Source organism: Bactrocera tryoni, chromosome 3 (assembly GCF_016617805.1).
Source record: "Bactrocera tryoni isolate S06 chromosome 3, CSIRO_BtryS06_freeze2, whole genome shotgun sequence".
In the NCBI taxonomy this organism is placed as follows: Eukaryota; Metazoa; Arthropoda; class Insecta; order Diptera; family Tephritidae; genus Bactrocera; species Bactrocera tryoni.
In genome coordinates this window covers 45,694,432-45,707,120 of record NC_052501.1, presented here as the reverse complement: position 1 = coordinate 45,707,120, position 12,689 = coordinate 45,694,432, and the positions used below count along the sequence as shown (strand labels likewise).

General features: G+C 37.3%; 3 protein-coding genes across 6 annotated transcripts; 2 read left to right on the top strand and 1 right to left on the bottom strand.

Moving 5' to 3' along the window:
* Positions 1–167: 167 nt before the first annotated feature.
* LOC120770904 (exocyst complex component 3) lies at positions 168–2,739 on the bottom strand. Its single transcript, XM_040098580.1, has 3 exons — positions 1,671–2,739; positions 846–1,610; positions 168–779 (listed from the first exon to the last, which is right to left on the bottom strand). Exons 1-3 carry the CDS (start codon positions 2,640–2,642, stop codon positions 303–305), a joined length of 2,214 nt encoding a protein of 737 aa, XP_039954514.1. The 5' UTR covers positions 2,643–2,739; the 3' UTR covers positions 168–302.
* A 237-nt stretch (positions 2,740–2,976) lies between these two features.
* LOC120770903 (SET and MYND domain-containing protein 4) lies at positions 2,977–5,671 on the top strand. 3 transcript variants are annotated; one of them, XM_040098579.1, is made up of 6 exons: positions 2,977–3,053; positions 3,202–3,784; positions 3,852–4,444; positions 4,514–4,956; positions 5,022–5,340; positions 5,397–5,671. In XM_040098579.1, the coding sequence occupies exons 2-6, from the start codon at positions 3,240–3,242 to the stop codon at positions 5,657–5,659; spliced, it is 2,163 nt and encodes a 720-aa protein (XP_039954513.1). In that variant the 5' UTR covers positions 2,977–3,053; positions 3,202–3,239; the 3' UTR covers positions 5,660–5,671. The 3 variants fall into 3 exon arrangements, with proteins under 3 accessions (XP_039954513.1, XP_039954512.1, XP_039954510.1); XM_040098578.1 differs by lacking the exon at positions 2,977–3,053 and having other exon boundaries at positions 3,061–3,784; positions 3,855–4,444; XM_040098576.1 differs by lacking the exon at positions 2,977–3,053 and having other exon boundaries at positions 3,061–3,784.
* Positions 5,672–6,134: 463 nt separating this feature from the next.
* Positions 6,135–12,615, top strand: LOC120771227 (peregrin). 2 transcript variants are annotated; one of them, XM_040099139.1, is made up of 5 exons: positions 6,135–7,369; positions 7,432–7,956; positions 8,220–8,944; positions 9,011–9,324; positions 9,800–12,615. In XM_040099139.1, the coding sequence occupies exons 1-5, from the start codon at positions 6,295–6,297 to the stop codon at positions 11,553–11,555; spliced, it is 4,395 nt and encodes a 1,464-aa protein (XP_039955073.1). In that variant the 5' UTR covers positions 6,135–6,294; the 3' UTR covers positions 11,556–12,615. The 2 variants fall into 2 exon arrangements, with proteins under 2 accessions (XP_039955073.1, XP_039955072.1); XM_040099138.1 differs by having other exon boundaries at positions 7,432–7,965.
* The last annotated feature ends 74 nt before the right edge of the window (positions 12,616–12,689 follow it).

The window sequence follows — 12,689 nt, the reverse complement described above, 5'->3', positions numbered from 1 at the left end:
TTGCCACCTTACGGGTAGCACAAAAATCTGTTAATATAAGAAAAGGAATTTCCGATGTTTCAAAATAGTAGGTATTTTTGTGCCTCCGGATAATCTTGAAAATTAATTAATTAATCGAAAAAATTTAGAATTTGCTATTGCTACTTATTTTATTTTGTTTAAAATTTAGGTTTCTAACACTTAATAATAGATGTTTTAATGTTAAATTCAATACTTTATTATAATTTTATTATCTACGTACTTGCATATTACATATGCATATTTCTATATTAAATAAAATATAATTGTTTATATATATTTTTTTACCACAATTTATCGTTGAAAACAATCTCTTTGAATATGCAATCTTGTTTCGCTACGCTCACCATCGCCTTCTTCGATTTTGCAGCATCTTGTACCTTTTCACGTACTTCACTGGCCTTTACATCGTTACGCAAATAGAACAACCGCACAATATGATCTTCACTTAAGGAAGGATAATTTCCCAGAAGTGTATGAAGATCTAACACAAGTAATTCAATGTCACTTGACAATAATTCTGAGAGCGTTGTAATTAAATCCAGTGGGCTATCGGTCATCGCTAAATTGGGTGCTATTTTCTCGAAGCATTGCTTAAAACGTTTTGACTCCTGCTTGATTTTTGTAGTGATTGCTTCACACTCGCTTTTTGTCTTTGATAAACGTTTAGATAGTAAAGCACGTATATAACGTTTGGCAAGTAGTTTTTGAGCTTCATTAATTACCATTTCAAAGTTATTAGGACGCAAGTGCTTATAATCCTACACATAAGAAAATAAGACATATGATTCGAAAGCTTCAAATGAGAGTTATTTATATAAGCATACCTGGAAATAGTCCAATAAAGTTACACATATGGTATCCACAGAAATTGCGGACCCCAGCCATTTTAATGTAAACAAATCATTAAAGTGACATTCCATATCGAGGAAAGCTTCTTCGAGTAAATAATTGGTGGCATGTGCTCTAATACGCTGGAATGTAGTTAGTAGTTTCTCAAAATCTTCATAATGTTCGGTACGAGATTTAGGCCAATACAACTGCTTCATTTGTTGAGCCAATTCAACCATCTGTTGGCTATTATTAACAATAGTTATTATATAGTGTGTGAAATACTTGATTTGATCACGGTTACGAAAATGATGTTCCTTCAATTCAATAACATTTTTTAAATACGATTGCCCGAATACCTCCACTTGTTGAATACTCATCACCAATGCCTTAAATGTTAATTCAGAGTGTATTGTGTTCGTCACTTGTAAATGTTGATCGATCATTTGAAAGATGATAACTGGCGCTGATGTGTGATAGTACTGCTCTTGTTCAGGCGGTTGATCAGAGAACCACTCTTGTTTTTCTGTTTCTGCCGTTTTTGTCATCCATTCTTGATAGTTTCTTTGCATATTGCGCAAGTACTCGTCTTCAAGAGATTTGAGATGTTCTGGACGCAATAAAGGTCCAACAACTTGTTGTATATCAACTCTAAGGTCAGGATGTGACATCAGTTCCACACCAGGATACGTATTCATTACCCATGAGAGCATTGATACATATTCATTACCTTCGAGTCCAGATTTCGCAATATTATCGAGCTTAAATTAACCAATAATAATTTATTATGTAAAATATAAAAATACTTTAAATTTTCTTACGTAAGAGGACAATCCTTCGTGGTACATTTTCACATATTCGTTGAAGATATTGTAATGTGGGGGAAAACAGGGCACACATAATGATTTGACAACTCTTAAATCCTCCAGAATTATTTGTCGTAAAATTTCAAGATCTCTTACAAGCCACATTTTATTATCAGCACGTTCCTCTAATTTTGAACCTTCTATACGTGTAACAACGGCTTCCTGCAATATCTTAAGTGCCATTGAGCGCCATTTCTTCGGTCTGCCTGGAGGTAAAAATCCAGTGACTTTTTGTTGCTGCAAAGCGAATTGATCATTCTTTTCCTCGCGTTCAATTATTCGTAATGCAGTCACTATGACAGTAGGCTCTTTACGAACAGTATTCAATGTTCGACTTAGTATGAGACGTAATTTCTTTTCAAGTGCCTGGGACACTGTGTCCACGGTCTCAAAATGTCGTTTTAGTGTGATTTTGTCCGAAGCATGTTGTTTAGGTTGTTTATGCAATTCGTATAGCAAATCATCACGGGAATTTTCCAAATCGGCTAGACACTGGTGCGCATTTAATAGTTTATCCTCATCAATGAGTGTCATCGTTTTTGAAACACTTGCTTCGACATTAAATATATGCTTAAGGTTTTCCATGGCCGTAGCGTACTGTGAATGTTTCGTATTTTCTTCGCGTACAACTTCTAATGCATCATATATATCTGGTACTCCTTCCAACAATCGATCAACTTCTTGCATACGTTGCCGAACTTCTTTGACATCTTGTAAACACGTTTCTAATTGTTTTAGTCCTACTCTTACTCCATCCAGTTGATTTTGCATACCAGTTTTTAGTAGAGCCTCCACTGAAGCCTTTTTTCGTGCAACGCGATGAAGAAATTGATCTACTTTTTCTAATTGACCCGGACGCTGCAGCATATTTTTTATATCCTTTAAGGCTGCTTGGCGCGCCTCTTCCTCTAATTGCTGTAAGTCCATTATTGGACCTTGATTTATTGGAAAAGTTAAAAATTTCTGCAGCAAAATAGATACGAACAAATAATTGTTGAAAAGGGGTGTGTTGAATTAGTGATAATAAATTTTGCACGTATTATGCATATCGACTTTCATACAATTTTCGAAATACACAAGAGGCTTGAATGGTTAAATTTTAGATAATTGTGTATTACAAATAGACGTTTCACTATAGTTTTCCCGATACAAAACTTAAATATATCAATTTTCAGATTTAGTTTTGCTACAAATATATTACATTATGCCGATTTATATTGGGATCGATATATTTTACGTATCTTACCACCACATCACTCATTCCCACTCATCTGTTTGCATATTGTTTATACTAAGTGCAACAACAAATCACGTCGATTTAACATCAACCGGCCACAGGTACTTTATGCATATAATTAATTAATTACAATTAGAGCAATAATCCATTAAACAAAAATGGAAAAATACAGTTTTTCTGAGCTTTTAGCGTATCAAGTTTCGAATACAAAAATAGTGAACTCTGAAAATGAGCTCAGTATCATTTTAGATATTAAAAATAACCAAAACTTTCCTACGAATCGTCGTATGTCCTCCGCATGGCTAAAAGCTATAAAGTCTACCCATCAAAGGAATGCCAGTTCTGTTCAACATGCCATTCAATCTGCTATTCGACTGCGTGAAGAAGGAAATAACTATTACAATTCAAAATCTGGAAGTAAATTTGATAATATGATTAATGCTGCTCAACGATATACTCAAGCTATATTCACTGCAATCGAAAATACTGAATCTTTAGCACTGGCTTATGCTAATCGTGCAATGGCGTTACAGGAATTAGAATACTATCAACAAGCGTACGACGATTGTGTTTGCGCACTTGAGACAAACCATTATCCAGTGAAGCTTTTACACAAAATTAAAATACGTCAGGCTTTTTGTGCATACTATTTAAAGGATTCTGAGAAACTCAAAAAACATTTAGAAGAATTGGAGAAAAGTACTCTAAATGAAAATTTTAGTCAGAGAGTAAAAGAATTACAAAAAGGGTTGAAAATTTTAGATGAGGAAACCAAAATCAAAACGGAGGAAACCATTAATACGGTTTTGAAATTAAAGGAATCTACCGTAGTGTGAGTTATTGCAGAAGCTTATGTAATATTAATTATGACTTGTATTTTATTATTCATGTACTCATAGAAGAATTGACACAAAAGTGGCTACCCGTGGGAGATATATGATTGCTAAAAACGCCATAAAATCTGGTGAAGTAATTTTTAATGAAAGGATCAGTTCTTTTGTACCTGTAGAGGGATGTCAAATATGCCAACAATGCGGTGCTATGCTTATGATACCAATTCCCTGCCATGACTGTAATTGCAGCATAATTTACTGTTCCTTAAAGTGCCGTCGAAATCATAAAAGCGTGCATCAAAATGAATGTACGGGGTATCTCTGCCGATTATTTGAACAAATAGGCATTTCCCACCTAGCTTTAAGAGTTGTACTAGAGGATTTTCCTGCTATATTGCCAATAGTTTCCTATGAAACAGACATCTATAAACTTTGGCAGACATTGATAACACCTGATAGTTCGCTATATACCAAAACTGATGTGAATTATGTACAGACTCTACAAATGGTTACACATATGCAAAAAATGTGTTTACCAAATAAGTTATGGTTTGCCCTCGTAGCTGATTTTTTAGTTGTATACCTTAAAGATTATACAAATTTCTTTGCAATTTCAAACAAAACGAAGCTGAAGCAATGTGATTGGGAGTCCATCGTCAGTAAGTTTTAATACAACTGAATACATAACAAATTTATATAATAATATTACTTTACTAATGATACTTTAGGTGCTCTTATATTTCGACATATTGGCCAATTTATTGTTAATGCGCATACATGCTCTTCTATTTCGCCAACTTGTTACGACGTAACTTCTACTACTAACAGATTTGGCATTCTCCTGGTTCCTCATATATGGACAAAGCATCTCCATCTGAAACGTGGTATGTTACATTCATTCAGTGAAACTAAAGAAGTATCGGCAGCAAACCTCCCATACCTTAGTATGTGTAATCATGCCTGTGGACCCACACTGTGCCCAAAATTCTCAGGAAGAAATTTTTATGCACTAGCTGATAGTAATATAGAAAAAGGTGCTGAAATTCTCAATTGTTATACCGTTAACTATAAAAATTCGCTTCGAAATATTCGTAGAGCATACTTAAAAGAGATTTATCATTTTAATTGCACCTGTACATATTGTCAAAAACCCGATCCTGACAAATCCTACGTAAGAATTAAATTTTGTATAGCGAAAATTTTTCCTAAACAATTTGTTTTTGCAATTTGTTATAGCTAAAATATCATGTATATAAATGCAGAAATCCAACATGTGGTGAAAAGTTTGTGCCAACAGATAAACAAGACGTTTCCCCAGCTCTTCATTGGTGGCAGTTAGAAAACGGAGGAGTATCGTGCACGATCTGCTCTGAGGAACAGAGTGTTGAATGGTTTATGAATTTTACAGAGTTATTGGAAAACACAAATAATGCACAAACTCGTTTGGAACTGTTCCGCATTTATGACATGGTCGATAGTTTCCTGGTGGATTTTCACTCATTAAAGATGGAAATGGGAAATGATTTGATGAAAATGCTTATTAAGTCTTACAATGGTAAATGTAAAAACCTATTATTATTAGCTTTAATTAAAATTGTATTATTTTTTTAGCTGGCGTAATATTTAACACATTCGAGTTGAACAAATTAGTGTCAATTCTCAATTTTTGCCAAAGAGCCACTATTGAACGATGGGGTTTACAGTCCATTGAGTACGTTACTAAAATGTCAGTTTTGTGGGACTTTATAGCCGTTGGACTATACCAATCTACGCAATTAGAATTAAAAACAATGTTGAAAGCACTTGATGTAATATCAGACGAATATAAACAAGTTTTTTTGAATTATTATAACGATTACCTTCAAAATAAATAAAAGCAAAATATATTTTGTTTACAATTTGTTTTAATTAAAACTACACATAACACATACATTTTAATAAAATTCTTTCGGTAAGCTAAAGTTTAGATAATAAGTGAAATTTTTATCAGAGAATTTTTATATTTAACATCCCACCCACGTAACACAAGCATTTTGCGTATTAGTTACATATGGCAATGCCTTTCTTGATTTCAAATACTTGTGTTATTTTCTTCAAAGTCAATAATCGAGATTTCAAGAACATATTTTAGTTACTTTTTTAATTACAAAAAAGTTTTACATTAAATGTTTAAAATATTTTGAATATATAATTTTAATTATTTTCTAATTCTTAACTTCGAATATCACGTTTCTATCAATATCACATTTTCCAACATTTATTTGGCTTTTTCTTATGCGCTTTGCTTTCGTACCAGTTTGACAAGCTGCAACAGCTGTCACTTTGCGCCATTTGTATGACAGCGAATTTGTGTGTGAATTAGAGAAATACAAAACGAAGCGTAAATTAAGCGAAAAAGCTACAGAAAGAATAGTTGCACGCGAAAATTTTGCATATAAAATGCAAATATAACGAAAGGTTTTTGCAATAGCACCGAGCAGAATCATCAGTGACTTCAATTACACATACAATGGGACTCGATTTTGATGCGATCGAGTATTGCAAGAACGTGAAGCTGCAGCAAGCGCAACCGCCGTACGCGTGTCCAGTGGTCAAGTGCGATCGCAGCTACAAAACAGTGGTGGGACTACAATATCACTTACTTAACTATGATCACGACAATCCACAACCAATAACACCAATTATAACGCCTCATCGGAAAAAGGCGCGGAAAGCACATTCCACGCCGAAAGCACCGAAGGGGACTGCTGACGACAACGGTGCAAACGGTGGCGGTTATCAGGTGGCAAATCCTGAATCACTAGTTAGTTACAATGACGAAGAACAAACCGTACAATTCAATATTGATGGTAAAAGTGTGCGACTAGCTATTGATGAGCCGCTACCATTTATTGAAGGTGAAGAGTATGCGGAGTTAGTGGCGCGCCGTTGTATTTTAAATGCCGATGCACCACCACTCGAAGAAAATGCTACATGGGCGCGTGTTAAGGTGCCCGAGGCGCATTATCATGAAATCGAAGACTACCATGTGCCTGATGCACCACCCCGCCCACTCGCCTATTATCGTTTCATAGAAAAATCAGCCGAGGAGTTGGATGGTGAAATAGAGTACGATGTTGATGAAGAAGATTCGGCGTGGTTAGAATGGATGAATGAACAACGTGAAAAAGCCGGTTTTAATCCTGTTACAATCGATACAATGGAACTCTTAATGGATCGGTTAGAAAAAGAATCATATTTTCAAGCTGCTGCTAATGGTACGCCAACCGGTGTGGAAGTCGACGACGATGCTGTGTGTTGCATTTGCATGGATGGCGAGTGCCAGAACACAAACGTAATACTTTTCTGCGATATGTGCAATCTGGCTGTACACCAGGATTGTTACGGTGTACCGTTCATACCAGAAGGGCAGTGGTTGTGCCGACGCTGTTTGCAATCGCCCAGTACCCCTGTGAGTTGTGTATTGTGCCCAAATGCCGGAGGTGCTTTCAAACAGACCGATCGTGGTCAATGGGCACATGTGGTATGCGCGCTTTGGATACCCGAAGTGCGTTTTGCTAATACAGTGTTTCTGGAACCTATCGGTAAGTAAATATTATTTTTTGTGATTTTATGTATTAGATAAACTATTTTAATTTCTTTTCAGATTCTATCGAAACAATACCGGCGGCGCGTTGGCGACTCACATGTTATGTTTGTAAAGAAAAGGGTTTGGGCGCGTGCATACAGTGTCAGCGCAATAGCTGCTATGCTGCTTTCCATGTAACATGCGCACAGCAAGCCGGTTTATATATGACAATGGATACAGTTAAAGACGGTCACAATGACTCGTCGGTTCATGTACAAAAGTACGCTTACTGTCATGCCCATACGCCGGCAGATGCTAAATTAAAAACCAATCAAAAAGAAGTTGAAGATACACGTATGAAAATGAAAGAAGCGAGAAAAGCGCTCGCCAAAAAACGTTCGACAGCACCCATTGTGCTCATACCAACAATTCCACCTAATCGTGTACAGGAGATCTCGGGCATGGTGCACATGCAAAAGAAACAGCAATTCTTAGATAGACTTATAGCCTATTGGACTCTGAAGCGTCAGTACCGAAACGGTGTGCCACTTTTGCGTCGGCTTCAGAGTCAGGGCAACAATCATGGTGTGATCCATCGAAATGGTATTGAAGGTTTGCATTTTATTTCACCTAGCTGTTCCTATCCCGCACTAAAAAGTTACTAACGGTTGTAGCGATTAACGCTTTATAGTATTGCTATTGATTGCAGTTTATTTTTGCGTCATTAAAAAGTATAGCCAAATAATTTTATTTTTTGACAAGATGTTTTTCTAGATAATTAATTTCAGCATAATATATTTTTTAATCAAATTGTGCGTACAATATACATTGGCAATAATATACTAATACATTGTAATAATCAATAGGTTCGCCGGACACGAAGGAACTGTACAAACAGTTGAAATATTGGCAGTGTCTGCGTCAGGATTTAGAGCGTGCTCGATTGCTTTGTGAATTGGTGCGGAAACGCGAAAAACTTAAGGCTGCCTTTGTGAAAATCTGTGAGCAAGTGGTCATGCTGCAGGTGAATCCACTTGAATCGGCGTTAACAAAACTTCTGGATACACTTGAAGCTAAAGACACCAGTGAAATATTCCGTGAACCGGTCGATACCGAAGAAGTGCCTGACTACTTGGATATTGTGAAGCATCCAATGGATTTAGGTACAATGCGTACAAAATTAAAACAGGGTCAATATGCGACGCTAGAACAGTTGGAAATCGATTTCGACTTAATGATACAAAATTGTCTAGCTTACAATAATAAGGATACGGTATTTTATCGCGCTGGTATACGCATGCGTGACCAGGCGGCACCACTGTTCCAGCAAGTGCGTAAGGAATTGCAACGTGAGGGATTGTTGGACCATACACGTTCCGATCATGAAGATCATGTGGAACACGAGGTGGAAGTGGAATTGAAAACATTACTAGAGGCCAAGCCATGCGAGGAAATCGTACAAAAGTTGCTCATACTTGCAGATAAGTCACAGGTTCTCAAGAATCCCATGTACCGTACCAAGAAAATCAAGCAAATACGCTTGGAAATAACACGCATGCGTAAAGCTATGCAAAAGGCGAAAATCGCTGCTGTAAGTGATAATTTAAACTACACTAAAATAAATATGTATTTATTTAATTATATTTCAATAACGCAGCGGCATTCAAACGTGAGTGTTCATTCGCAGAGCGACGATGACGATGATGATGAAGATGAGCATAGTCACGATGTTACACTTCAAGCAGAGAAAATTTTGAAACAGCCATCCTGTCTGCAGCTGCAGCAACAACAAGTGCAAAATAGCTTGTCAAAACGTTCACGCAAAGTTCCCGCCAATATGATGGTAGTCGATGATGATGATACAATGGGTGAGGAGTCTAAAGAAACTGCAACAACGACAGTGCAAACACCGCCATGCAGTCCCATCAAGAGTCTCAACAATAGCGCGTCACCAGTGGGCGTGAATCGAAGGTATATAACGTTTATAAAAAGTTAGAGCAAAGTCTCCTATATCCAGAGGTAAACAAAAAATTTAACCCAAAACAAGAAAAAAATGTGACCAGCTTCTTGGGTAGGAAAAGAAGTGTGCAAAATTTCAGATCGTTATCTCAAAAACTGAGCGACTAGTTTGCGTATAAATAGAGGGACATTCGGTATCGATGTTTTTTGTGTCCTTTGAGACAAAATATTGTGAAAGAATTTTTCTTTCGAATCAATATGAGAAATTTTGGAGTCATGAATTTAAAAAAAAGTAAATTTTTGAATTGAACTTTATTCCTGTGGTTGAAAATAACAAAACATATCTCCCATTCTATCTACAATCATTTGTCCCCACTAGAATAAGGTATTTGTGGCTGTAATAATCTTGCGCTGACCAATCAACCATCTCTCTCTCTCTTTCTCTTTTTACATTTTTTTTTATGCATTGGTGCTCGCATTCTTCCAGAACTGCGGTTTTATTTACACGCAAAGCGCAAGCAGCCCTCAAGCGACCTTCTGAAATCACAACACCCGTTAAGGATGAAACGACGACATTGACCGCGTCTGCCACTCAGAATAACAATAATACCACAACCAGCGGAGCAAGTGCTGCGGGAGCGGCAGCAGCAGCTACACTCGCCTCCTCAGCAATGACAATAAGTAACAAATTAAGTGGAAGTCACTTGGCGCCACTCAGTGCTAGTTTGGGTCTCTCTGCAGGTGCAGTACTGGGTGGTACAGTAGCTGGAAAATCGCCCAAACGAAATGCGCGCCATAAGCGGTTGTCAGAGATGCGACAGAGCGCATCGATGTCGCCAAAGAAATCACCAAACGCCACGCTTACACCAAATACACCGTCAACTGTAAATGTGCCAGCTAGCGTAGGGGTGTTAACGACCACACCGAACTACGATCGGATACCAGATAGTTTTCGTGTTTATCGCGCGAATAATGAACGCGACGTAAGCGATAGTGATGACGATGATTTGAGTGATATGTCGGGAAGTCCGTGCAGTAGTTGTTCTGGTTTCAGTGTCAGCGGGTCTGGCTCAGAGTACGATAGCAGTGACGATGATGACGACGAAGATGATGACGGTGAGGATGATGGCGAAGGTGATGCTGAAGGTGATGAGGAGAGCGAAGACGATGAAGAGGTTGATGGCCGGGACGGCGATGTGGAAGTGAATGAAGTCGCTAGTATTTGTGAGGGTGATATTGACGGCGAAGCCGATGTCGCTGGTGGTAACGGTGAAGCGATAAGCGCTAGTGCCGATAGTGATGATGGCGCCGAGGAGAGTAACGACCGCGTAGCTAGTGACAAAGTTGAAACAGATACAAAAAGTGTGGCAACACGAACGCCTACCCCCTCAGAGAAACGTCCACGCAACGCTACACGCACGAAGCAGAAAAACAAACCGATAATTGAAGTGAATGCCAATACAAAAAATACAATCACCAATGCAGTGCAGACAACGACCAACACTGCCAAGACGAAGACAACGACAACAGGAACGGCAACGGCAACTGCGTCGACGACGACAACGCGCTCTAACAACAAACAAATACTGACAAGATCAGCCACACCCACCGCCAGCATAAGCGCTACCTCTACACCAATTGCGAATAATGTTAGAGGTCGAAAAGCGAGTCTTAACAACAAGTTGATATACAACAATACGCACAATACACGCGGTGCGGCAGCGGCAACACCAACGCCATCAACATCGTCTCGACCCACATCAGCTAATGCCGATTTAGCTAACGAGGCGGGCGATGCTGATGCCGACGATGCGTTGGCGGCGACGGCAGCAACAATAACAATGCTAAAACCACCACTCGAGCCGTTGCAGTTAGTGTGGGCTAAATGTCGCGGTTATCCCTGGTATCCGGCATTAATACTCGATCCCAAAACGCCGAAAGGTTTTGTATATAACGGTGTACCATTGCCTGCGCCACCACCCGATGTGCTGGCGTTGCGCAAAAACTACACCGAAGATGTGGTCTTTCTAGTGCTGTTCTTCGATGTGAAACGTACGTGGCAATGGTTACCGGCGAATAAACTAGAAATACTGGGCATCGATAAACGACTGGATCAGCAGAAATTGGTGGAATCACGCAAGCCCACTGAACGCAAGGCGGTGAAAAAAGCATACCAAGATGCGCTGCATTATCAGAGTCAAGTGTCCGATCTGGAAGGTCAGGGGCCCGATCCGATAATGTGAGAAGGTGCAATGACGGTTGGCGTCTGGCGGAAAGCGCGACACAAACGGCGCTAAAGCGCAATGCAGTGATTGCTACTGCTATTATTCATGACGCCGACCGTTGTAGTTGCACATACAAAACCATACATACATACTTACATTTAAATGCATAATCATATAAGAATAATTCGAAAGTGACACTTATGTATGTATACAGAAGCGTCTCTTTAATTATTAATTGCTAGTTTTTAGTTCTATAAGTTTATATATAAATATATATTTGATTGATGTTTACCTTTGCTACGATAATTATACATAACATAAATACATAAATGCTAAATATAATTTTATATTTTGCTAAATTACTATAACATAAAATAATATTAATTAAGTCTTGAAACAAAAAAATTTGCCTTTACTGCAATTTGCACTACTCTATATTAGATAACCTTAAACGTAACGAACACACTTTTTAAATGTAATTTTCGAAATCGTTCTCATTTAGCATTTCATAATTTTCAACTTGCACACGAAATGTGGTTTATTATGTTTTTACTTATTTCAGTTTTAATTTTTTTGTTTTTCGTTGCTTTAGCTGAATTCTCGCTGAATTTCGTTAATTTATTTTTATGTAAATTGTTTGAAATTTAATTAGAAAAAATTCTAAAAAATTCCGTAATTTCCAACCGCACTTCAAGTGTTGTAGACATAAATTTATTTCTTTGCAAATTAGATAGAAGTTAATTGGCATTTTGATTGCAATTTTCGCTATAATTCGAAAATGGTCTTTGATTTTTAAATTAAAATAAAGCAAGTTGTTATTGTTCTGCTTAGAAATAAAAAAAAATATTTCATTCGAAAAAGTGCCCTCTCGCTGTGCAATAACAATATTTTCTTTTGACAAAATATTTTGGATCTGTTATTATAATTTTTGTTCGCAATTTGACTATAACTTACAGTTATTAAATTTATTGTATTTTTAGTACATTATAAATTTATTCTTGTCTATTTAACTTCTCATTTTTTAGATTTTCCACTTTCGCTGTTTAGATATTTTGAAATTTTGGAGAAAATGTTTCAAATTTGAAATAAAAAATTCAAAATGACGAAAAAAAAACATACATATTAATTAAAAAATAAGTAATGTAAAAACCA